At 37.5% G+C, this 26,369-nt stretch overlaps 1 protein-coding gene and 1 pseudogene across 1 annotated transcript; one reads left to right on the forward strand and one right to left on the reverse strand.

Annotated features, from left to right (window-relative positions):
- The first annotated feature begins 341 nt into the window (after positions 1-341).
- On the forward strand, positions 342-26,014 carry LOC105057411 (uncharacterized). Its single transcript, XM_073248241.1, is given in 13 exon segments — positions 342-608; positions 3,123-3,292; positions 5,828-6,509; positions 6,636-6,720; positions 7,477-7,567; positions 15,847-16,031; positions 18,819-18,834; positions 18,837-18,950; positions 19,050-19,186; positions 19,349-19,423; positions 20,399-20,515; positions 20,633-20,719; positions 25,463-26,014. Coding segments are annotated over 11 exon segments (1,698 nt in total). The 5' UTR covers positions 342-608; positions 3,123-3,141; the 3' UTR covers positions 20,678-20,719; positions 25,463-26,014.
- LOC114914779 (heat shock cognate protein 80-like) lies at positions 17,091-18,234 on the reverse strand (annotated as a pseudogene).
- Positions 26,015-26,369: the final 355 nt, after the last annotated feature.

The raw sequence follows: 26,369 nt of genomic DNA on the forward strand, positions 1-26,369 counted from the left end.
TATATTTTTCACCACATAAGCATCAGTTATTACTTATTGGGATTTTCAATGAGAGAAAGTGGTTAGAATCTCAAGAGAGGGCCATGTTAAAATAGCTTCAAAAAAATAAAGAAAAAATTTTAGTTTTTTATAGTTTAGAAATATTTTAAAAAAATCTAACTTAATTAATAAATGAAATATGATTTATCTTTTTTTTTTTTTTTTTTTTTTTTTTTTTTATGTTTTTCACTACATATATCTCAGCGGATAGGGTATGCCTCGTATAAACGTAGTCAAACGTCTCCACGTGTCGATTTTGTCCATCTAATGAATTTTTTGGATATTAAATTCGAGAAACCCAGTCGAAAACCACGAGAGAACCGAAAAAGAGGCGTATCCGGAGCGGGGCCGGAGGGGAGTTCTTCTTTTCCGTTTCCGGCAAGAAAAGATCCGGCGGGCCAAAAAACCGCTCGCTTTAGAGAACAAAAAACCTAGGGTTTCATCAAAAACTCTGTCCACCTTTTTATAGGAAAGAATCATCTCCGGCTTCCTCTTTGAATCTCTCCCTTTCCTTCTTCCAGCTTTGGAAAGGAGCTGTTCAATCGACTCTTAGAACCCTCATCCTGCCGGTATTTTGATCCTTCCACAGCCATCATGCTCCGAAACTGAGCCAGATTAGACAAAAAATGTTGTTTAATCTGTCTTTTTTTTCATCTTTTCTTGTAGCTTAATCAGCTAGTTTGTTGTTTTCTTCGAAGATTTTAATCTTGATCTATTTGCATTCTCTTTAAGATTTTGGTTTATGTATATTGTCGATCTTCTTTTGATTCTGACATAGTTTTTTTTATTTTTTATTTTTTTAACACTCAGAAGAGTTGAATGGGCTGAAGCTTCGGTTCTGATATTCGAGTTGGGACTTATTCTTGAATTGGTTGCTCTAAAGATTTTTTTGAAGTAATGGAATGTACACCAAGAAACATTGATGTGCTGAGCGGTTTTATAGATTGAATCTTTGGGTGTTCTTGAAATAGCTTATCCTGGAGTTATGAAGTAATGAGATGGTCATTGAGAAGTTGTTGGATTTTAAGAGGACTTGGCTGGAAGGTGTTTGGTCAATTCGTTAGCTGTTATATATAAATTTTAAAAAGGTTCTCAAATATATGTAGAGGGTGCTGCAATTTGCATTTGGATTGGCATTGCCTTTAGTTAGACATTGGAATGTAATTGTATATAACATACGGGGGGACTGAGATACTCTTCTCCATGCTTTGTGGTTCCAAGGAGAAGGATGGGGAAGAGAGGAGGATAGAAATGTAGGCTGTGGTAGGTGAGTGAAAGAATATCTGAAAGCCAGTATGAAAAACTTTGACGCAATTTAATGTGAATTTCGAGGTTATGCCTCTTTTGGTGTTGCTAACAAGAGGGAGGGAAGGAGGGAGGGAAGGAGAAGGAGGGGGGGTGGGGGGGTGGGGGAGAGAGAGAGAGATCTTGATCTTGATTTTTCAAACAGGCAAAAGTTTCCATGTTCTTAGGAAAATCCTTACAGTGCAAACTAGGAAACACCTTAGCTTGCCGACTTTATCTCATCTATATGACAAGGGCTTTTTTTAAATCACAGTACGGTGAATTATGCTCACTTGCTCAGCTATTGCTTCATGCCAATCCTTTTGTGGTGTGTTTGGTTCGCAATCGGAATTGGAATGGGAATCAAAATGGCTATATCCCTAATGTGTTTGTTTTGTTACTAGAATTGGAATTGGAATGGGATTTGAATACTAGAGAGAGTAAGGATTGGAATTGGGAGGATTGGGGCATTTTCATTCTTCTCTAGAATCAGAATGGAAATGAGACTCTCCCCAACCAAATGGCTCGAATGGGAGTCACTTATTTCAATTCTCATTCCACAGAGTCTAATTACCCCCAACCAAACATGCCCTTGATGGTTGGGCCAAATTTTCACTCTAAGGCAAGATTAGGCCAAAGGATGGTCTACCAAGAGTTTTTCGAGACTGATGTGTTGCTTAGTTTGAGGACCCTTCATTTTTGGTTGCACATCTTACGCTAATGGTTTTGGACAACTATCCTTCAAGATTCCCCATCACTTGGAAAAGGTCTTGGCAAGAGCAAATCAGCAAGATTGATATAGGGAACTGCATAACAGATATATAGGTTTCTTGAGCCATCAAAATCTGTTGGCAAAATGACATAATTTAAATTGTAATTTTTTAATGTAAACATGCACAGACTGATTGTTTTACAATGAAAGGTAATGAACACATAGGTCTCTAAAGCTTTTCAATATCTATTTTTTTTTAAAGATCAAACTTTGTGACCTAAAAAGTAGATTTGTATTGGAGTGACTAGTTGATGATAAACGAGATGACATGACCAGATGTCTGGGAGATTTGCTGCTCTAACTCAACATAGATATTGCAATTTGGGACAGACAAGTATGTGTTTTGTTTTTAGGAACATGGATCCAAGAGAGTTAGGGTCCTTTTCGTTTCTGAGAAAATGAACCAGAGGGAATGAAATTCAAAGGAAGAAAATAAAATAAAGGGAAATTAGGAATTTACTTCAACTAAGAAAATTGCAGAGAAACCTGTAGAACAGGGTGAATTATCCAAATCCACTTACTTTATCAATATTTGGTCTTGGAAAAATACTTGCAAAACATTGGAAAAGTTTTAGTTCTGATAAAGAAATATTTGACTCTTACTTTCTTATTATTTTGCGCTCTTGAAATTTTCTTTGAATTGCCAAGTGCTGAACAAAAAAGAGTTGCCTTTAGAGCAGTTCCATATATTCTTGAGAACCAACATATATGACATAGCCTATGGAGAGCCTAAAGAGTGAAACAAATGTGACAACTTCACCATGCTCTTCTTTTTTGTTCATTTTTCCCAAATAAATGATGTTCTTTAGCATTAGGTTAGGCTGGCAAGGTTGCGGTGATTGGAGCATTGCTTTTTATTCACTCAAAGAAGTTCATTAATTGCTTCCAGAAGGCAATTATAATGAGAGATTGTGGTATACTGCATTGGAGATAAAAATTAATGTTCATCTTGTAGTTTTCTTTTTACTTTTCAATTCTTATAGTGTACTCTGGTTTATGCTATTTCTGTTTGTGCTTTGTTTTCTAGGTTGAAGCTTCCCTCAAATATGGGAGATTATAGAGGAAAACTTAGGAAAGGCAATGCAATTGAAGAATATTTACATGAAAAAGGGGTCATTTGTGTGCATGCATTTTCAGACCTGTCACATATTTCACCAGCAACATTTGTATATCTTCTGAAGGAATGTTACATATGTGGTAAGTTTTTTTTCACTTAAATATATTTTATACACCAATCATGAACTACTTACTAAGATTGACAAGTTCTCAATGGAGAATGATATATAATATTCCCCTATTATTGAATGCGACATTCATCGTACAGTGGAAACTTGTAATGGCATACTGAATCATAAGTGTAAAGCTATGTTCTTTCTAAAAGAAGGGTGTCCTAGTACAGGAGGCTTCCATTATTGTGGGGTCTGGGGAGGGTTAGATGCATAAAGCCATGCTCCCATGTGTGGACAGGCTATTTCCATATTTCAAAACTGTGACGCCTAGGCTACATTGAGGTAACCTTACCGTTGCATCAAGGCCTGCCATTTAAAGCTATGAGGTTTCCAATGAAGCATTAACTATTCCTATGTGACATATCTAACTTTTCATTCAACTTCTATTTTCTCTTGAACTTTTAGTGACATATCTATCTTTTTGTTTGACTTCTGTATGATCTTACTATAGAAAAATTGTTTCACTTACAAATTTATCAAAAAGATATTTCATATGTGACATGCATATGTGTTGTAGTTAAAACTCAATAAACTAGCTGTTTTGCTAGCTGCAATGACATTTTGGTCCTTTTGCAATGATCAGTTATTTCAATGACCAGTGCAAGTTATGTTGGTTCTTAAAGTCCAAATACTGGACAATGATTTTTAGGATGATAATGATGTCTTGTGGTGTTCGTTCATTGATGAAGATAGGACTCTGATATATGGAGTACTATAGTGAGATTGTGAATTACTCATAATATAGAAATATGTTATTGCATATTGTTGCAATGCCTTTGGTGTTTGTTGCTTTTGAATCTTTTATTGCGAGTCATCTGCATGAAGCTTTATCCATGATGTCTCAAATCCTCTTTTCTGGTAATTTCAATTCATGTTATCCTAGGCTTGCTTCTCTTTTTTGAAAATTTAATCTTTATTTGAGTACCTTTTCTTAGATCATATGTTTTATTTTTATTTGCGTATGTATTTATTTATTTATGCATGTATTGAACATGTGTTTTTGTATAGAGAACCATAACCATCAGCAGTAAGGTTGCTCCATTACCACCTTGGTTTCATAGGTTCGAAACACAGAAACATCCTCTTAGTATGGGAGGGTAAGGCTGTGTACATCCAACATTCCCGAATCCTATAGTGGCAGGGGCCTTGTGCATTGGGATGTCTTTCTTTTTAACTATAACTATCAATCCTTGTCCCAACTATCGGGATCAAATTTATGTATTCACTAAGCATTCCTATTTAGGTTTGCCTCTAATGTTTTTGTGTGTACATCAATACATACACATATATGCCCATGTTTACATATGTGCATTTAATTGCTTGGTGTTATTATGTTGTCAAAAATTATTGTTCCTTCATATTTTCCAATTGGAATTCTAATGTTCTGAAGTTTTGAAGTTGATCTTTGAATTGTGGTGGGTAGATTGATTTTTGACCACAGTGGACCAGATCTTCTCATGGGAATGATTATTTTTTTCAAAGAATGTGGATACAATAAAACTGCAGATACTATAAATTTATTTCCAACATAGTGGATTCTATAAAATAGACCTGAACAGTAAATCTATAGCTGATTTAAGAGAATTACTTTATGATGTTGTGAGATACAAAATATTGTACAGGTAGTTGATTTATTCATCAGATGTTGGAAGATCCCATTTGCTATATTTTAGCTAGTTTATAGAGGATCTCACTCACCAGTGAAGAATTACCATTATTATTATCGTGATTGTAGATTTGGAATGAGATAAAAAAATTATGTTCTCTGTAAGGAAGTCAGAAAGTGTGTTATCTGTCCTCTGACAGTCTGACTTGTATAACAATTTGTTAAACTTTGGAGGTGGATGAGCGGGGGATCATTTAAGGATTGCCTTGGTATTTTCAACTGTTCAGGTAAATATGGGTTGATATTTGCAAGACCCTGGCTGATGTGGTCATTAAATTAGGTCTAGATATGTACCTGGAGTCACAGCCACATCTAGCCACTAGCTCTGGCCTCAAGATCTGAACCTGGATTAATTTGGTCCTTCTGACTCTGCATTTAAATCTTCAGCTTTGGCATGGGGAGTGATAGATTTTACATTTTTACTTCCCTGCTGATACTGACACAGCATTGTAGGTCTGAATTCTTCTGTGAATTCTTTTTTTTTTGTCTCTGTTTTGGAGTTCTTCACAGATGTAACTATGTGGGTCTTTTGAGTTGCTTGTGTTATTTATTGAATAGTTTGTTTTTAATATCCTGGATAAGCTACTGAGCTTTATTCTCATGCTATCTAAAAGCTTTAAATTTTGGAGGATGACTGTTGCTATAATAGAAGACTGACACATATTTTTCAATGCCAAACTTAAATAGATAGAACTAGGCTTGTTGGCTATTGTTATGTTCTCAGTAGTCACATATTGAAGTGTATCATTTTTATATCGACCTGATAGCTAAAGTTATTTTGCATTGGTTTCTATGTTTTAGCGAATACTGTGCCTCATTTGACTATGCTGATGACAGGCACACACAAAGCAACTCGCAAGTTTCGTGTTCTTCAGCAGCAAGTTTCACGAGCCCTGTATAATGGACCTCAACCTGGACCATTCACTTTTATCATTCAGTGCCTTTATGTTGTTTCTTTACTGGGACCTAGTCATGGTGATGGGTTTGGTCACATGCTGATTTCTTCTCTTCGGAATATAAGAGCACTAAAATCCATACTAGAAGATTTTGCTGAAGCAAAGCATCTTGTTGTACAACTATTTCTCGATAATTTTGCTTGTGCTATTACTCACGATGGGAATATACTTGTAAAGTTGTTGGAGGAATTTGATGTTGAGTTGAAAGATATTGGAGATGCCATATGTGGTTCAGAGTTGAATAATGGATGCTCAGACCAGGCAGAGGCATATGCTAAACAATTTATCTTTGGTTTAATAGAATCAAGGTCATTTATGGCTGCTGTAAAGCTGTCAGAACGATTTTCCATTCACCTTTCCGGGGAGTCTTTTCTTGTAAAGATGATGCAATGCAATCAATTTGGAACAGCAGAAAGATGGGCTACTTTTATGGGAAAGCCAATGATATGTTTATTGGTCCAAAAATATTTGGACATGAATTTGCTGAAGCTTGCTTATGACTTGGTAAAAGGTAACAATCTTATGCAGGAGTTTCCAGATGTATCCCATTTATATAAAGAAAGGTATCAATCTCGTATCTCTTGCCTTTCAATCAAGTTTACTTGGGATATAGTCTTTCAGTTACACAATCTTCCCATGCATGTAGTTTCTATCTCAATAATTCTTACAAGTATTCCATCCAATTGCAGTTCAGTAAGAAAACTGGCCGAAAAAGGGTGCTGGGATGTTGCAGAACAGAAAGCAAACAATGACAGAGAACTTATAGAGTTCCTGGTAAGAATATTAGTTTTAGCTACCCATATGTGGTGAAAACCTTTTAGGCTTTGTTTATTTGCCTGTATGCATTGACAATTTATTTATATTCACTCATAGTTATGGACGACTCTATTTAACATTATACTATCGATATATAAGTGCATACATACTTTGGATTGAATTGACTCTCTTTCAAAAGGAGCGTAGATTCTTTTAGTGACTGATGTGACCTAAGTTGGGGGTAACCAACCTTTTTAATTACAGAAGTCAAGTTAAAAAGTAATAAGGTTTCATGTTTCTTGGGAAGTTAAAAAAAAAGGAAATAAGAAGGACGAAAGGTGGAGACGTTAGGGAGAATAGAGGAAGACGAGATGAAGATGGAGAAAAGAAAGAAAGAAATCAATTTAGTTTGACTGCTGCTTGTTTGTTGTTATCAAGGTAAAAGATTGTGTTGAGAGCCAAGAGTGGAAAGTGTAGGTTTTAGGTTGGGTGCAAGGATTTTTATTTCTATTTTCTTCTGTTTTGTTATGTATTTGCATAATTTGTGTTAGGTTTTGGCCTCATGCACCGAATATATATGCACACACGTGCACACACACATAGGTATGCACATGCACACATGTATTCATTTTCATATACATATCGCGTACACAGTGATATGTGCTGTTTGCTTTGTTTATGTTGGAGAACCATGTCTTTGAGCAATACAAAACCTTTGTGAGCCTATGTTGCACTTATTTTCATAATTTGCTCAAAATATTTGTTCCAATGAAGGTGTATCTGGCCATGGAAGCTGGATACATGGAGAAGGTTGATGAATTGCGTGAGCGTTACCACCTTGATGGTTTCACTAAAGTGGTTTCAGGTATGCAAAATATGTCTTGGTCTATGTGTAAATCATCTAGAACAATATAGCTTAGCTTTATCAGTTGTTGGGTAAGATGGCTCTTCTGAATCCTTATTTATAAGCTACAGCATGAAGTGTCGTGTATTGGTTTGACTCTGATTTCGGGGAAGCATGTTTGATGGGATTTATTTATGGGCATTGATGCTTAATAAGTTATTTTCCCCTAGAAGATACAATTAAACTTGATAGCCCTTTCTTCCAGGATATAATATCCAAGAACCTTCCATATTTCCATAATTTTTGTCAAGGCCGAATGGTCTTCATTATAGCCGTATATTCAATCATTGATGACTTTTTCAAAATTTCATGAATTTTATGAAGTAATGCATAGAGTCCAAGAATATGATCATTAAATAATTTAAGTTTATGATAAATTTTAGCAGTCCATAAGTCCATTTTGGAGCAGCTAACTTAATAAGATGGAGGAAGAACCTGATTGAACCATTCTACTCCAATCATTAGATCTCAATCATTAGTGCAAAGGTTGCTCTTTATGTAGCTTACTATCATTATATGTGTGATTTTGTCTCTAAAAACTCATTTCCATATGACCTAGCTTTTTGGTATTAACATGTATCAATCAAGAGGTACATTTTCTTACGCCAACAGGACTTGGTCCAGCTGGTTGGCACCATTCCCTTGTGGGGAGGTGTTACGTTTAGTGTTGTGGCTGGCTGGCATGTTAGCACCATGGTTCTCAGAGAGGAAAGAATTACATTCGCTTATATGGAGGCTTCTGTTGCATTTTGCTGTATACACCTTATTACGCTTGAAGAAGCTAATCCATTGGAAGTTGTTCAGTGCCTGCAAAGTGCTTATTTTCAGAGATTGCATTCTCCTATAGGAGCTATATTGATGATTCCGATAATTGGGCCTCTAAATCTAGTTTTTTTTATAGAAAAGATAAACTACCATATAAAATAGTAGTGGTAGTAATATTACTATTAGTAGTAATTAAGTATTAAAGTGATAAAATATTGGCAACTTAAAAAAAAATAATAAAGAAGCATTAATTCTAAGTGATTCATAACTCTAAAATCTGTAAATTTAAATTTTAACGTAAGTTCCTTGTATTAGAGACTGAAAACAACTCACCACTTTTGAAAACCATCTTTTCCTTCACCTTTGTCTTTTGAGTTTTTTCTTTTGCAAATTTTATACTGTAAAGCCTCATACCCAGGCTTGTAGCTAAAAGTTAATGTTAACCATTCATTAGTTCACATGGCCATTGCTCTTGATCATAACCATCCATTGCCTTATGTGTTTATAAGTTGTTTTGAATTGAATGATGATGGTGTGTCATGTTGGCACCGGACATGAACAAATGACAAATGGGTTGCTGCTATTTCCATGGACATGCAACCAACTTCAAATTCTATGATTGTAGAGAATTGGCAGACATCACACTTATCAACATGACCTAATTAAGTGCTACCATGTTGACAATGGTAGATCTTTTAAAGAAGCCACCAAGGATCCTTTTTTTTTTAATAAAAAAATTTTAAATTCTAGTGTTATACCAAATGCCCTTGTTACTCAAACAATGCAGCCTATCCAATAGGTTCAAAACTAAGGGTCTGTTTGGGAAATCTCATGGAGTGGGTAGTCTATTTGAGTAGGCCCACATGGATCCAATACCTCCCCAACCCCAAAATCCTATGGGAGGCAAATAAAAAAAAAAAAAAAAAATCCATGGAGGTCTTTTTTTCCTTCCTGCAGGCCAAGGGGCCTCTAGATAGGATTTAGGCTGAGATTAGGATGGCCTTTAGATGAATATGGGCTGGGAAGGTCAACAGGCTTGATTCCTATAGGAAATCCAGCCCATCCTGTTGGATTTTCCAAACAGGCGCTCAGTTGTTTATCACTCATATTGCTCTATCTCTGTGATTGATCAAAGCATGGGAAGGATGCCTTGTTTCTTTAAGTTGTATGACAGCTTTTAGTATGGCATAACAAGAGAAAGAATATAAGAGAAGACATATGAAAAATCCTAATTGAATTGGACACAAACTCATTGAGGAGTGATAATGCAACAGCTACTGGAGTTTTTTTGTTGATTGGCACCCATCCATCTTTGTAATAAGATTCATTTAACTTAAAACTCTCCACTAGCTAACACATCCTAACCGACATTTTTATAGTGGGATTTGGCTGACAATCCAATGCATACTTGCTTGGTTTTCTACTAAGTTGGCTTGGCTTAGGAGTCCTGATTTATTTTAAAAAATGGAAAATTTGCTTGAATAGTTGAGAACTTGAGATGCTTTGAACAAAATATAAGGGCCATAAACCCCTTTTGGCAAGAAATTATTTGTATAGATAGTAAGATTTGATGTTTATTACTTGGTTTTGTCCCATCTTCTATGCAAGTGTACATGTGACATCTTGTGTTTCTCAGTAATGCATTTTGGATTTTGTTTGTCCATTTTTGCTGAAATTTTGACAAAAAGTTCATGGACAAATTCTATATTCCCCACTCACTGAATCAGTAGATTTAAATGCCTTCACCATCTTAATTTCAAGAAATTATTGGCCTTTCTATAAATATATGAGCATTGCCAACCCCAATACTCAACAAACAAAAAAAGAACACTATATTGAAACAAGCAAAATAGCAAATGGTTATGCACTTATGCCTCTATTTCTAGATGGTTATATAGGTCGATGTTGGTCTTTGCAAGACTTGGTTGCTTTTTTGTTTTCTCGAGAGAGATGCTGTGTGAGAGAGAGGGAGGGAGACCCATCTGCACTACAATTATGTAGGTCCCCGTACTTGGGGGTGTACAAGTCAGGACTCAAATCTAGAACCTTTGGTTGCTAATTGGAGGGATGTGATCATTGGAACAAGCCCCTGTTCATCACAGTTGTTTCTTAGCATTACCGTATATGAACCAAATTATATTGAAGTAGAATTGCTGCTTTGAAAAAACTATTCAAAATAAACTACAAAAACTCTTGCCAGTCATATCCATCAAATATAATTACTTAGATGAATTATGAGACCATGGAGGTTAGGCAGCTTGAAGCATAGTTATAAAAACCGGACTGGACTAGCTGATTGTACCAGAAAAATGGTGAACCAGCGCCCTGGCCTATCTGGTGTCTTTATAGGACTGAATTTGCCACCAGGTCTGGTGGAAACCGATTGAATTGGCCAATTTTCGAGAAAACCAGCAACTCGAGAGGTCCAAAACTGGGTAACCAGGTATAAAAATTGAAATGGCCATTTTTTTGAGAAAACTGGCAATGATAGTGATCCAAAACCAGGTTAATGGAGTTTAAAAATTGTGAAACATATTTTAGATACAATTTTTAAAACCAATTTTGGTTTTGGATTGCTCGGTAGTTGATTTCCTTGAATCATTGGTTCAATCCAGCTTCGCCGGTTAAGGTGCAGATCTGGTCTTATTAAGAAACTGGACCGGCTAGGGCTCTGGTTCATAAGTTTTCCAGTCAGATTGGGCTATCTGATCATATTTTTTCAACTTTGTAATTTATCACTAATAATGTACAGTTTTCTCATATTGTATATAATTTTTATAAAATTTTATTTTTAAATTTTATTAATTATAACCCAGTTTTGATTGACTCGGTGGTGAGACCATTGAACTGGTGACTTGGACCCTTGACCGGCTTGGTCTCTCGTTTGGTTTTAATAACTATGGCTCAAAGGTTCGGATACATATTGGTGATCTAGTATTACATAAATTGATATATAGGAGTGTTCTGGCTTAATACTGATCAATTTTGATGTACCATCGCCAAATCTTGATTCTTCTTATAGATTTGGGAGCATTGGCATATATTATAATAAAACAGAAGTGAATCATATCATTATTGAAATGCTCTGGGTCAATGTTTTGTAGATGATGCTTAGCTGTTTTGTTTATTATGTTAGGCTGTCCTTTCCAGTCGATGCTAGGCTGTTTAGTTTAGTATCTTAGGCTGTCCTTTCCAGACCTTGAGAGAGGTTAACAATTTCTACTTTTCCTAACAGGGAATAGAACCTGTTTGGGTGCACACATAAATAAAAATCTAAGATGATAATTTGCTTTTGCTATAGAAGAAGACAATTACTTGCAAATGGAAGGATTATCATTTTTAAGTTCTCAACATGGCATACAAACTATGTTCAGAACAATTTTCATAAAACTATAGTTTCTGCATTCCTTGTTGTTCTATGTATGTTCATGTCATGTGGCCTTATGATTTATGTGGCAACCATGAGAGTGGAGTAATGTTTGCGTTGCACAGGTTAGCATGCAGCCACAGTTGAGGTTCCTTGTATCTTAAGGGTGTTGTGGTGTATGCCGACTGCACAATTGTCAGGCCTCTTGTATTTCAGGACTGAGTGCAATTTATGCTCAATTGCTCATAGTATGAAACTTCATGATTAATGTATTTTTTGTCAGCCTAATGATCATTTGATGCTACACAGTAACTTCTACACTAAAAAGCTTGACCTGAATATTTTAAGGCTAATAATATCTTTTTGTTGACTCTTTGTATTGTTCAATGTACATGCTGAATGCAAACTTAAAATTATTTTGTTTTTAGCAAACAAGGCAAGGCATATCCTATCTATAGCTGGTCATCTTTAGGAATCTAGATATGTTTTATCAAAATTCACATATGTTGTATTATTGGCTCTCAAGTTGGCTTCAGCTCTTAGATTGCGTTTGGTGCATCGCCAGGCAATCTTAGAAGATATTGTGGATTGCCTTCAAGATAGATTACCACCATTAAATTGCCAGTGATGTTAATTACTATGCTTGGTACACGCAGGTTATGTTGCGGTAAAATTACTGAAAATCTTGATTGACATATTTGGTATGACAATCAGATCATCAGTAATATAAAATCAAATTTCCAAAATATCCCTAGTAATTTTGCCTTGGTGCTCTTCGTTCTCCTTGGTGAGAAGCGGCGGGAGTGGTGTGGGCAAGGTCGGCGGAACCGGTATCGGTGGTCGGATCGGCCGGCGGTACGGTACGGCACGCCTCCGTTCCATTCCGAACCGAGGCGAACCGATGAAGGAAAACACGGATGAACCGGGGAAGAAAAAGAGAGAAAGAGAGAGAAATAGAGAGAGAGAGGGAGGAAGAAAAAGAGGGTGGAGAATCCGCCGGAGCGGTCGGAGGGCAGCCGTGGCCGTCGGGCAGCGGAAAGGGCTCCCGCGGCTCCGCGCGGGGAACAGGGGCGATCCACCCCTGTTTCTCGGGGTTTTTTTTAAAAAACCTTTTCAAAGTGAAGTCGGTATGGATTTTGTTGGCTTCACTTAAGTGAAGCCGGCAAAGGATTTGCCGACTTCACTTTGAAAAGGCTTTTTTAAAAAAAAACCTCGAAAAACAGGGGCGGATCGTCCTTGTTCCCCACGCGGAGCCGCGGGAGCCCTTTCCGCCGTCCGACGGCCACGGCTGCCCTCCGATGGCCCCTCCGGCGGATTTTTCTCCCTCTTTTTTTCTTCCCTCCTCTCTCTATTTCTCTCTCTTCCTCTCTTTTTCTTCTTCGGCACTGGCATGTGCCGTTTTGCATGCTGGAACCGTCTCGGTTCTCCGTCGGGATGGTTTGGCACGTCCCATATAAGGCGGTTCGGCCCGATACGGCATTCCTTGGGTGTGGGTGTAGTGGTGGCATGGAGAAGCAGCACGCCAGGGGGAGGGGGGCGTGCGAAGAGGAGCTGTGGAGTTGGTGGGGGTGAGCGTAGAGGAGTCGCGGGGGAGGTAGGGGTCGGGAGGTGTGGGGAACTGCAGGCACGGGAGGAGCAGGCAGGCGCACGCAGAGGAACTGTGGGGGTGGTGGGGACGAGTGCGGAGGAGTCACGGAGGGGGGGTGCGGGCTGGGGTTTGTGGGGAACTATGGGCACTGAGAGGGCTCATCTAGAGAAGCTGTGGGGGTGGTGGGGACGAGTATGGAGGAGCCATGGGGGGGTGGAGGGGGATGAGGGCGGAGGAGCTGCGGTCAGGTGGGGGGAGGAGCTGAGGGTCGCTGGGGGGGTGGGGGGGGGATGGAGGAGCCATAGGCAGGCGGTGGGGCAGAGGAGCCGTAGACAGGTAGAGGAAGATGGAGGAGCTATGAGCGGGGGCGCATGTAGAGGAGCTACGGGTGGCGCTTGGGGTTGGACGATAGATTGTGTGATTTTTTTGAGGGATAATTTTGTCCAAAATTTTTTATTACGATATTGCTAAAGAAGTGGTAATCTGGATAGCCACCCCTCTCTAAGACTATCTAAATTGCCTCATGGGAGGTAATGTAGATTGCCAAGACAATTTGGATTGCCACCCAAAAAGCATATCAAATGCAGCAATTCAGTGGGCCACTTTAAATTACCGGCAATCTGAATTGCCCGCTACTAGACGCAACCTTAGAATTAGTCTGAACTCTCTGAAGTTTTGGTCAAGGCAACCTTGAGAAGAGAGCAGCTGATAGTGAAACCTAAAGGCTAGTTGGCAGGTAGAGAAACTGTACATATTGTTTATTTAAAGCTCAAGCAACTAGGAAGATTCCCTTGGGTTTGAAAAGCTCCTAGGGAAGTAGGGTAAAAGACAAGGATTTATATAGGAAACTACATTAACATTATTATGCAAATCACAAATCATAACCTAGGCACAAACTGAACTAGAACCCCATGGACAAGAATGCTAGGAACATCATAAATAAAAGCATCAATCTGTCCGTCACTTTTCTGGATCTATCTACTTGCCCTAATACCTCAACTTAAAATCCTGCAGTAGGCAGAACAATCTTCAAATATGGATAGATTATGCAGATGACTTGCCAGGGCAAATGCACATTTTTTTGGGTTCTTGTAGTATTCTATATAAATATGGTTCCATCATTTCATTTGAATTAAAGAAGGGATTGCTTCTTCTTTAATCTCTGAGGTACTATTTTGTTTTTGCTTTGTCAGTAACACCAAGGTTTGCTAAACAGGAATTGTGACTAGTATTGGTCAAGTGCTGGTTATTCCGTAGCATACTGTTACATCATACACAGCAGTGTACTGGTCAGCTTAATAGGGTTACCTAGTGTTCTTCATGCAAGAGAAAAAAAATAAAATTAAAAATATGGGCACCTTATCATCCTCTTTTCTTTTTCTCCTATGGGAGCTTGTAGGACCACTGTGACCATGGTGGTGGCAGGCAGCTGCAATGTTTCTGGCAAGGTCAGAGGGAACAATGGTGAGTGAGGTTGGAAAGAAGGGAAGTTGTTGCTGGTGCTGTGTCGATGCCGATGGTGAGGTCAGAGATGAGGTAGGCATTGACATCGGTGACAGCATGCAGGAGATTAGCGAGGCTAAGGAGACCAAGAGGAAGTGGGTGTTTGCAAGAACGCGGTCCAGGTGGAGACGGTTGTCATCGACAAGAGGGTGGCGGCATCTATTTGGTGGGCATCGGAGTGAAGGAGGTGGGAAGCAAGTGCTAAGATTTTGAGGAGTGGAGTCAAACGGTTGGAATGGGGATGCTCAATGGCCTCAATCCTTCCTTTTTCGGCTGGGTGAATTGAGTCAGAACCGCCGAAAATAGTGGAGAACTGTGCAGTTCAGCCTAGTTTGGCCTGTTTTGATTGATTCGTCCCATGCACTATTTCAAGAGCCTGAATTGTCCATTTCGGTTCTTGGCCATTTTGGTTTGATACACCTTTAATTGCCCGGTTTAGGATGGTTCAGGACAGTTCAGTAGATCTTAAATAACACCTATACTCAGTAGTTGGTTTTACATTTATCATTGGGTACTACTGTAGTTTGTTTCTCCAAAAAGATCGAATTACTATCTCATGCAAAAATAAGAGAAACATTAATAATAGGAAAAGGTAATCTTGAAATTGATGGCCACATATCTGTATGGCATGAAATGTATGCTCAATTAGTTGGATGGTATTTAAATGAGATTCTTTGAATCAGTTGGTTGATTAGGAATGTTCTGTGCTTATTGATTAGAAATGCTGAGATGTTTTGAGGGGATCTTAATTGATCTATAGATATATTTTCAAGTTTCAACGTTTTGGTTCATAAACAGTTGCTGAGCTCAATCGCATTTAGACCTTTTGGAGATGTACAAATTGAATTTTTCAGAGTATTCTTATTGTTATGTCCAACCATTAAGACTATGCATGCTCATAATACTTCTACTTAAGTTTTCTTATGAATTCTTTCTGTCATCAGTAATTTGGTTGACATTTACTTTAGTATCATTTCATTTCTTATGAGATTTCTTTATTGCTCCTGTATGATGCAGGGCCTAGGGAAAGCTCTTCTGGGGCATATTTTTTGGATCTGAAGAAATTGAATATGGATGATATCATATGGGTTGATAACATTGATGGACTCTTAACTGCTACAAACTATATCGAGGGATGTAAAATTGTTGGCATAGATTGTGAATGGAAACCTAATTATGAGAGAGGCAGCAGACCGAACAGGGTAATTAGTCAACTGCTAGAAACTTTTACACTGTAGTTTCAGTTATTTCTTGAGCAATACCATTACTTATCAATCTTGTGTGCATGTTTCTGTGTGCTTTGTGTGTGAAAGTAATAGCGTGCAAGGAAATGCTACATTGAATAAATATTTCACATTTGGCTATGAAACAGTTCTCCATAAATGGCTTAACATCTAGAAGTTGTTTTCCACCTTATAGTGTGAAATAAATCCTTGATGGCTGCTAACAGCTTTGAACTATATCAAGCAATGAATGGTTGATATAGATTGTAAATAGGAACCTAATTAATAGAAAGTCAGCAACATAAAAATAATAACTTTTTATTTAGGAAAATATTGTTCTTTAAGTGTAAATTATTTCTTGCTTGATCAATAGATTATTAATATTTCAAATATTTATTTATGAGATTTTAATAGTGGGTGATCCATTATTGCGTTGGATTAATATCTATATAGGATTAATCATGCTAAAAACTCTGAACTTTTTGGGGGTATTCAATTTCATCCTGAACTTTAATTTAGAGCAATTAGGTCATCAAACTTTCAAAATTTTGCAATTCATACCCTAGCTGTGACATTTGTTTGATTGCCGTCACAGATATGGTCAGATGCTCTCATGTGATTTGCTGATGTTGTAAAAAGGGCTGATGTGGATGACCTTTTCTCCCTCATTTTCACTTCTCTTTAGTTAGGGTTTTCACTTTGAATCCCATCCAAATCCAATCCCTCTTTTCTGGTGACTGGAGCAGCGCCGGGCATGATAGTGGTGGTGTCTCCCTTCGGCAACAAGCGGCAGTGATTGGCCCTCCATTTCATCGATGAAGGTCCTTAATTGACTTATCATTCTTGTTGGCCTCTGCTTGGTTTCTCAGCTCCTCCATGATCGGGTTCTCAGGGTTCATTTCCATTGCATTCTTAAGGACATGTAGCCTGCCAAACTAGAGTCCCTTGGTTCCTGTGCCTTAATGATTCTTTCCATATTTGCAGTCCAAGCATATTCTCTAATTATCAGATAGCAAGGAGAGTTGACCATACAATCAGACACCATGACCTTTTACACCTTGTCGCCCAAAACTTCCTTGATCACCTAGCAGAGGCCTTCAAATTTCCCCTTAAGGGCCTTGTTTTTCTTCTTTTATGCTCACTCTCATCAAGCTTCAATCCTTCCTTTGTAGCAGACACCGATTTCTTGCCTTCAAACTCCCTCAATTGACCACATCATGCTCATCAATTGCATCAACCATGAAAAGGACCTCAAAATCCTTTTTCTTCAGCCTCTCTAGGAATGGGGAGTTCTCCACAATCCTTTTGCTCTCACCAGTGATATGGTACATGTCATTCAGGCCCTCCATCATCCTTGTAACATAGTCCTTGAAGGCTGGTCATCTCATCACTGCTCTTGGAGTGGTACCTCAGCAACTCTGCAAGCTATGCCCTATTCTAAGAGTCCTCATGTATGTGAAGCTTGAGATTCTTAGAGAATGCCTTATAGAACTCGTTGTAGTCCTTGTTTTCAACAATCTCAAAGAACAATTTGATGCACTTCTTGACCAGGTTCTTGCTGATGACTCCAAGGATCTTGTTCTGCTGGGGCATCTCTCTAGAGGCATTCAGGGGAAGGTCCTCAGAGTCCACAATTCCCTTAACAGAAACTCAAGAATCAGTGCCTCACAGTTGTCCATGATGAAAACACAGCAAACATAAAGCTTGATATTGTTGGGCTTCTTCCTTGTGTCACAGAGGTCAAAACGAGACCTTTTAGACACAAACAGGATGGCCTTGAGCTCCAGCTGGCCCTCCATAGAGAAGTGCTTCACAGCCAAGTGCTCCTTCCGGTCATTGGTTAGACTCTTGTAGAAAGCACCATACTCTTCCTTGGTGATCTCTTTAACCTTCCTCATCCAGATTGGTTTCTGCTTGTTGACCAAAGACCACTCATATGAGATCTTCTTGATCTTCTTTTTCTTCTTCTCCTTCTCTTCCTTTGTCAACATTTTTCACCTTGCTCACCTCATGGACATCGCCGGTCTTTAGTTGCCGGGCGGGAAGGAGGGATGGAATTGGAAAGTGAAATCTGAGGGGGAGATGGACTTCAGGGCTTTTCTTCCACATCAACCAGGAGGAGGACAGATCAGCATCTTTTGGATGGCATGCGACAGCATGTGACCATCTTCATCATGGCAATCAAATGGAATTCACAGCCTGGGCCTGAATTGAAAATTTTGAAACTTTGATGACCTAATTGCACTGAATTGAAGTTCAAAAGGAAATTGAAAACTCCCGAAAAGTTCAGGGTTTTTGGCGTGATTAATCCTATCTACATATCTGGCTGAAGTTTTCCATAATAACTAAATGTGTGTACAGTGTTGCTTTTGATTTTTAAAAAGTTATTCTCAAAAATCACATTCATTTGTGTTCTTAAATAGAAATGTTTTATGGCATATTTGTCATTTGGTAATCACTATCATGCAACCACTTTCTTTGGATGAGTTTACCATACCTGAATGGCAAGGAGTAATCTGACAGAAGAAGCTAGAAGCTAACTTTTCTATCACATCTCCTTGAAGCTAATTCTGTTAGCAATTAGAATGCATCTAGATAATTAACTTCAGAAGCCTCCTAGGTCGAGACATTGATATCTTTCATGAGGTATTTGTACACCTCCATTATGTGTATTCCACAGAAATAATTATCACTATTATGATTGATGTTCTAGATTTACTTCTATTAATTAATTTGTCTACTAATGTCAAGCAACTGGTGTATCAGGTGTCCATCATGCAATTGCTTCAGAAGTCCGGGTTTTCATCTTTGATTTGATAAAGTTATATGAGGATGAACGAGAAGCATTAGGCAGTTGCTTGAGGCACATTTTGTGCTCTTCAAACATACTAAAGCTTGGTATACATTCACCAGATGAAATGATAGTCATATCTGTTTTTCTATGAAGAAAGAAAAATAACGTAATTTTTATTTTATTTTACTTCTTGCACCATATAGGCTATAACTTGCAATGTGATCTTAATCAGTTGTCATATTCTTATGGCGACTTGGAGTGCTTTGATTGCTACGTCAAGCTTCTTGATATTCAAAATCTGTTCAAGGAGCCTAAGGGTGGTTTATCTGGGTTAGCAAAGGTGCTTTGATGATTTATAGTATGGCAACCTAACTTGTACTATTTATATCTATGTGAACTATTCAACTGGTGCTTGTTCTGTTTGAACTTCATCTAGCAGTTGCTGTTACATTTTTCAATAGATTGAGATGATGAGCCACTGGGTGTTTTGTGCGTTGAGCAGAAAATATTAGGAGCTGGTCTGAATAAAACAAGACGTAACAGCAATTGGGAACAACGGCCTCTAAGTGAGAATCAGGTATCTCTCTCTCTCTCTCTCTCTCTCTCTCTCTCTCTATCTCTATCTCTCTGTCTGTGCGTGCGCGTGTGCGTGTATTTGTGTTCGTTCATGTGGGTGCATGCATGTGTGTGTTTGCACCCCCAACCAAAAAAAAAAAAAAATCAAAAAATGAAAAAAAAAAGGTCTTAAGAAGGGGCTGCAATATGCAGCAGTCCTGGTTCAATAGTACTGTTGCAGTATGCATTGCATGCCTATGCGGTTGGTATTTTAGAAATACTTAGAAATAAATAAAATTTGCAATGAATGAAAACAAGTTAAAGATAGTAACAAACAAATAAAAACTCAGAAAAAAAATTTAAGCATTCATAGATACATATTTGAGAACCTATCTTGATATGGTATGACATATATTAATCTAGAAATAACATTATTTTCATATAAACTAAGCTTAGATTTCTGGGGTAAGAATTGATGGACAATCAGAAAAACAAGCAAGTAGGTGCTCAACTTATGACTAAGTTTAAAGTACCTTGCTAGTAAACAAACATGTAGTATTTAAATCACTAATTTTTAAAAGGATACTGCAAGGCGAATACTCTGTTGGGAGGTGACTTAGCACTTGTGATGTCATAGCAATTTGATATGCAGGTCATTTGAGCCCATATAAGCACCTAATGTCTAGTGCTGCAACTAGACTGCATCCACATATGTGGATGCATATGCAGCTACATTAATTGCATTTATAAACATTACCTTCCTCTTTTAATGAAATTATACGATAACATCCAGGATGTTAGTGTCAGAATTAAGCATGAAGAAAGGTTCACTTTCTGCCCTACACATCAATATATGGTGTTTCAGCATTGCTCTAGATGCGATATCTGGATGTAAAAATTAAACAAGCGAATAAGTCTAACTAATTTGGAATTATTAGACATCAACTAGGTCAAAAGGGTGATTAATCTGAGCTCAAAATTGCATATGTGCATGCAGAAAGAGTATGCTGCACTTGATGCTGTTGTCCTTGTTCATATATTCCATCATGTCCGTGACCAGCCTCATTCAGGTGCTAACAATGAGTGGTGCAAAACTGAATGGAAATCTCACATTGTAAGTAATGAATGCAGTAGAGCAAGCTCTAAAACCTAGTTCATTTGAAAACAAGCCAAGCACATTAGTACCTTTTTCTTTTTGATCTACTTACCAAATCATTCTATACTTGTGCAGGTATCGCGTATTAATAGAAGAAGGCCTACAAACACATTAAAGTAGTCCAGAATATGGCAATAGTGTCACCTACCAATCCATTTCGAGGTTACAGTTTCTTCCTTTTGCACCCAGAATATATCTGTTGCATTAGCTTATCATACATATATGATCATCAAACACCACCTCACTTTCTGTTGCTATTGCTGGTCACCCATGTGAATCATTGTTACTGTATGTAGATAAAGTTACTAATAGAAATATAGGTCAGATTACACCTTCGTTCAAATTAGTCCTTCAATTAGTAGATTCTGTCTTAGCTTCAGTAGATAGTGATTTGCCTTCACTATCCAATCAAGAAGTATTCTGATGCTCAATGCAGATACAAGGCAATTAGTGTACTGGAGCCTAGACCTGTACTGCTCAGGTTCTTCTGGTTTATCATTACTCCAAATTTTTGTATCACTGAAAATTTATAGATTTTTGTAGTGCTGAACGATGACAGTGTGGTCCGATGGACCATATAAGTGAGCATATGCCTTTAATTTTAACCAGTCACTCTGGTTATGGTTTGGCTACATTTCTGGCTAATGAGTCCTAATATCAGTCATTGTGATGGTTAAAGAAGTTAACCATCTGTGTAGCCTGTAGTCTGTACTTAACTATATTCAGTCGATATTGTGCATGGATATTGAAATCTTTGCAGACTCTGGTTTGTGATCCTATTATGAGTTAGAGCTCTTGGTTAGTTGCGAATTATGATCACTGCTGGAATATGTTGGAAAGGTCCAACAATCACATATTTATAACTGGTTATACTGTCTTTTAGTTTTATCAATGTGAAATAAAAAAGAAGGCTCATTGATGATATCAGATGTTTGGAGAACATATGGGTGGTTATATCCTGATAATATCTGCTTTGTTTCTAAATTTTAGTTCATGACGGAGGAAAATAAAGTTGCTAGGATGCACCATGCCTTTAATTCTTTCTATTTCTTCTACTAAGCTTTGTCCCGGACTTATATCTCATATCAAAAAAAATGTGCTCAGTCATCTCCCCGTGGTTGGTCTGTTAATGGCCATCTGCTTTAGTGTGGCTCTCGTTGGTAATCTTACAGAGGGGATGCATGGTTTGGCAAAGGTCGGGTACATTTGAGGGTTTAACACCTCACTTTTAGAAAAAGGCATTTCCACAGGAAAGAAACTTCAACTTATTAATCACCTTAGTATCCCATATTTCTTTCCAGCTGCTTCATAATTGTATCTTGTATTATAGACAGAAATCTTGGGTTGATTTTGCCATTATTTTCTAAGAGACATTGCAAGGATGAAAAATTCATCCCTTCCACCTTCAAATGGAATGCTCATCACCTCTCTTCTCCTTTTCCATAGTTTACTAATACCACCTTGTTTCCATTTTCAATTTTGCCTTCAGCTTGCTTATTTTCCTTCAATATGTTGACCCTCTCTCTGTCATCAGCTCTCCATTGCAAACTCTCATATATTTCTTTGCATTTTTTCTATTGTCCAAGAAAAGATCCTTGTTTTGCTATTTTTCCATCATTTATGAACGATATCTTGTTATGTGTGGGATCCACTCTGGGAGAAAAGGAAGACATTTTCTCAATCTACTCAACTTCGACTTCTCATAGAAAATTATAAAACAATGTTAATTTCAAGAATAAGGTTCTAAGCCCTTTTGCTTTTGTTAAATGAATAAAATCATTACACATGTCCAATATTTATACCAGTAAGGTCCGTCTTTTTTAATCCAGGTCGGATTCCTCTTCTAGTTAAAAGAGGTTAGAATATTCTGGCTAGCAGAAAAATCACATTAAAACTAAAATTATCTTGGAGTTAGATCTTGACTCTTACATCAATTTTGTCTGCAGTTGCATTGCTCAATTTTCTCTGATTGGAAGATGTGTCCAATTAAAGTTTTACTTAAGAAGGAAACTTGTACTTTGTTTGGCTCATCTAGCTATGAAAATATTGTTGAGCCCCCATATCATCGGGATACAACAAACCCTGAAGGTGGTGGCACCCTTGTAGTATCCATTGAGAGTTTTGTTTTGGTGCTTGGTGGAAACAAACATTGTATAAAAAAGCTATGGCCTCCAGAAGCTGTGGTTTGTGATTGAATCTTGGATATGATGGATCTTGCTCCAACTTCTGTCCAGACCTACCTAATGTGGTCAAAGTGGTCCACAGTGAGTGAACCTCATGCATTAATATATAGCAAGCATTAAGTATCAATATGTTATATTTAAATGGGCATGAGTTAGCACAAATGATAAAGGGCGTGGGTTGTATCTTTTGCGTTAAAGAATAATTGATCTTCTTTCTTGGTGTGAATGCGTTGTGAACTGTTGGATCACATTGTGACAGCTTTGAAAGTGTGATGTCAGTCTCGTGATCTGTGCTGATAGATGGATGGGAGAGGTTGGAGGGTTTCGAAAGCTGTGCAAAGCGTGATACAATGGCTGATGCATGAAAGAAGATCAATCATTCTTTCACATGAATGATACAACCCGAACCCAACAATAAAAAGGTTGGTAAGGGTCACGTTGTAGAGCACATGGAAGAATCGGAACAAGAAATCTTCAGGGGAAGGAATTGGAAAGAAGCTCTGTGCTTATGCTAATTTGTAGCCAAAATAGAAAACCTCCAAAGGTTGATCCAGAGGAAGTGATTGTTAAAATCAACCTAAGTGCAAAGGCAGATTTCTAGGCAAAGAGAAGGTTAAGATGCATGAATCAAAGAAATATCTTTTAACCTGAAAGCCAAACCAATGAATCTCAAGGTAGATGGGAAAGGGAAAATAGTAGTAACAATTATTGCAGAGTGAAAAGATGAAAGGGGAACTGGACGTATCTTTTAAGTCAAAAAAAAAACTATATGATGAATTAATTTAGCATCTGCACTGCATGTGATGGTTGGGTGTTCAGAAATCCCATATGGAACTAATTCTTAAGGTTGCTTTTAGTTGCAGAATGAGGTAGACTGGAGTAAATAGGTTAACTTCTAAACTACTTTACACAGGTGTAAACTACTCCACCCTATATAGGTGGAAAGGGTAGCTTTACCAACTTTTTAAATTGTGCACTCTTCCCTAGGAATCAATTGATTACTTTATGGTGTTCGGTTGGTTAAAGTGGAATAGATGGGTTAAAGGGCCTTTTTCCATTTAATAACACTGAATAAGACAAGCTTCAGCACTTAACCAATTAAGGAAAATTAAACTAGTGTGTATTGGTTTAAAAAAAAGCTTCTTTGCATAAGTTAATATCATCCTAATTTGAAAGACTAGATGGAGTCATATTTATAGCAGCATGAGTGGAGCGTGGAACTCACAGAATGTAAGTGACAAGACTGCTGGATAATCCATAAATTTTTTACTTTTTTAGGAATTTATAAATGTTTAAATGGCTAAAAAATATGGAGTTTTTTTCCCCAGGTTATTTTCTTCTTGTTCTTTGTCTTCGTCAAAAATTTTTTCTTATCCTAAAATTATGAGCACCTTGTTGATCTCTCCTATTCCCTACTCATTTTAGATGTTTTCCATGTTGTCATGCTAAAGAAGGGAAAAATCTTGGTTCTACAAATCAAAACTCTTCTTAGGGGTTCCTGAACTTGATTAGAAGCTGTGTTTACTGGTGCTTCTGGTTCCGGTTATCAGTTATATTTTGTATTTGAACATGTTCCTAAATTTTAGAAATCGTTGTGTTAAATATTTTTTCTCATTTACTTCTTAAGCAAAAACAAAATATCAATACCTTCACTGTTATTTCAACTGCCACAATTTATTGCTGCCGATACTACCCACTGTCAGTGCCATCGTCTTGTCATTGTTACCACCATTAATATTTTTACTGTGACCCCTAAAGCATTACTGCCTTCATTCTCCTGTCATCTCCATCAGCACCAGAAACACTGCAAGTCTGGAACCACCATCACTATAAAACATTTGTTATAATTTTCTTCTTTTGAGAATGAAAGATAGCTGATTATGGCATATGTTTCTGTATTCAAACAATTGGAGCAAAACAAGAACAAATGGCTTTTTTCTGGCTTTTATAAGCATGAAAAGTGGCAATGATGCCAAGCACAACCTAACTTACCAGGTTATAGAAATACGAAACATGGTTAAGCAGCATACCAAGGTGAAAATTTTACTTTTAAGATACAAATTTGTAAATATTTTAACTTAGATTCCAGGGTTGATTAGGTTCCTTTAAACAAGTCTTTGAAGGTCCAAATGCATTTTTTTTTAAAAAAAAAGAACCGTATGGACTATCATTTGTGATCAGGCTTTTGAGTGATTTGAGGATCCTCGTAATGGAGGAAACTGATCCACTATCTTTTGAATGGATAATTTGGTTCAGTAGTCTCCTTATTTTACAGGAAAGTCTCTGTTTATCAAAAAAGTTATTATCATAAATTGCAATCTTAAAGTTAATTCCTAATTTTTAGTCATCCTTTTCCCTTTTGTTTGGTTGAAGTCATGAGGGATGTTGTACAGTAGCTTGTGACTTCTCGCACTTGGGCAAAGGATTTAACCACAACTGATGCTTACATTGCCCAGGCTATCTTGAAAGTGCCCTGTGTTGGTTCTAAAGGTTTCTGCATTCTTTGTTATTGTCAATTATAAAGCAACTTCTGCACACCGGGTTATTTGCTTTTTTAACATCCATCACATCAATCAAAATTATATCTGTCGGTATGTTGAATCAGTGAACTAATATAATTTCAAGGATGGTCAAGAATCATATGCCCATGTTTCTTGTTTATGCTAGATTGTTCGTCTTTGCAGATAAAATGAAGCAACTTATATCATTGAACGGATTGCAGGTGCACTAGTGTTCAAGGATGTAAAGTGTGATTGTCAGTGTTGAGAATCCCTTTTATTGGCCAAGTGGCAATTTGATGTCCACAATTACGTCTTCAATTATTAATAATTTCTTTAGCTATATATCATTATTCATTGATTTTTGATGGAAAAGAGGAATCATGACAAAACCCTACCCCCGTTCCCCCACCCCAAATTATCAGAAAGAAAAATATGTACAGAAGGGTATCCAAGAAGCTAATTCATGGGAGGCAAGGCAAAAGAGAGATTTTAAAGAAGCCACTTCCTTATGCTGTTTGAGCCTTGTTAGAATTACATAAGTTTCTTCACTGCACAAAAGCATTGAAGGCCGACCTCAACATTGCTATGATGGATGGTTCGTGCTCAAAAACACCCTGTTATTTTGTCTTCTGCTCTTTTCAGTATATGTTTTTATGCTGTTAGTCAAATTATTTACTTTATTTCCTTGTTTGAACTGTCACCTTGTCTTCAATGTTTTACTTATTGCTAGTACCAACAACTTCTTTTAGATTTATATGAATTATTGGTTCCTGGATCTTATTTCTAACTCTTTATTTTGCGATTTTTCTTATATACTTTTCAGTTAATCTATTCTGCTTTTGCTTGATGAAACATCTATGAATTCTTTCCATCAAAGAAACATCTATGAATGCAGAATCTTTAATAACAGCTAATATGTAGCTGTACAAGGCTATTCAGTGGTGCAGTTATTTTATCTGTAACATCCAGGGTCTGCCAATCACCCTGCTGGAGGCAGTGATTGAGATGAGAAAAAGCTGACTGGTGCCCCCGTGAGTGTATGATGTAGTTTTGAGATGAACGAAGGCAGATGGTGTAACCCCTTACCTGGGCTGGCCCCTGGTCATCTTATCCAACTTTGCATGTTGG

Source organism: Elaeis guineensis, chromosome 14 (assembly GCF_000442705.2).
Source record: "Elaeis guineensis isolate ETL-2024a chromosome 14, EG11, whole genome shotgun sequence".
Lineage (NCBI taxonomy): Eukaryota > Viridiplantae > Streptophyta > Magnoliopsida > Arecales > Arecaceae > Elaeis > Elaeis guineensis.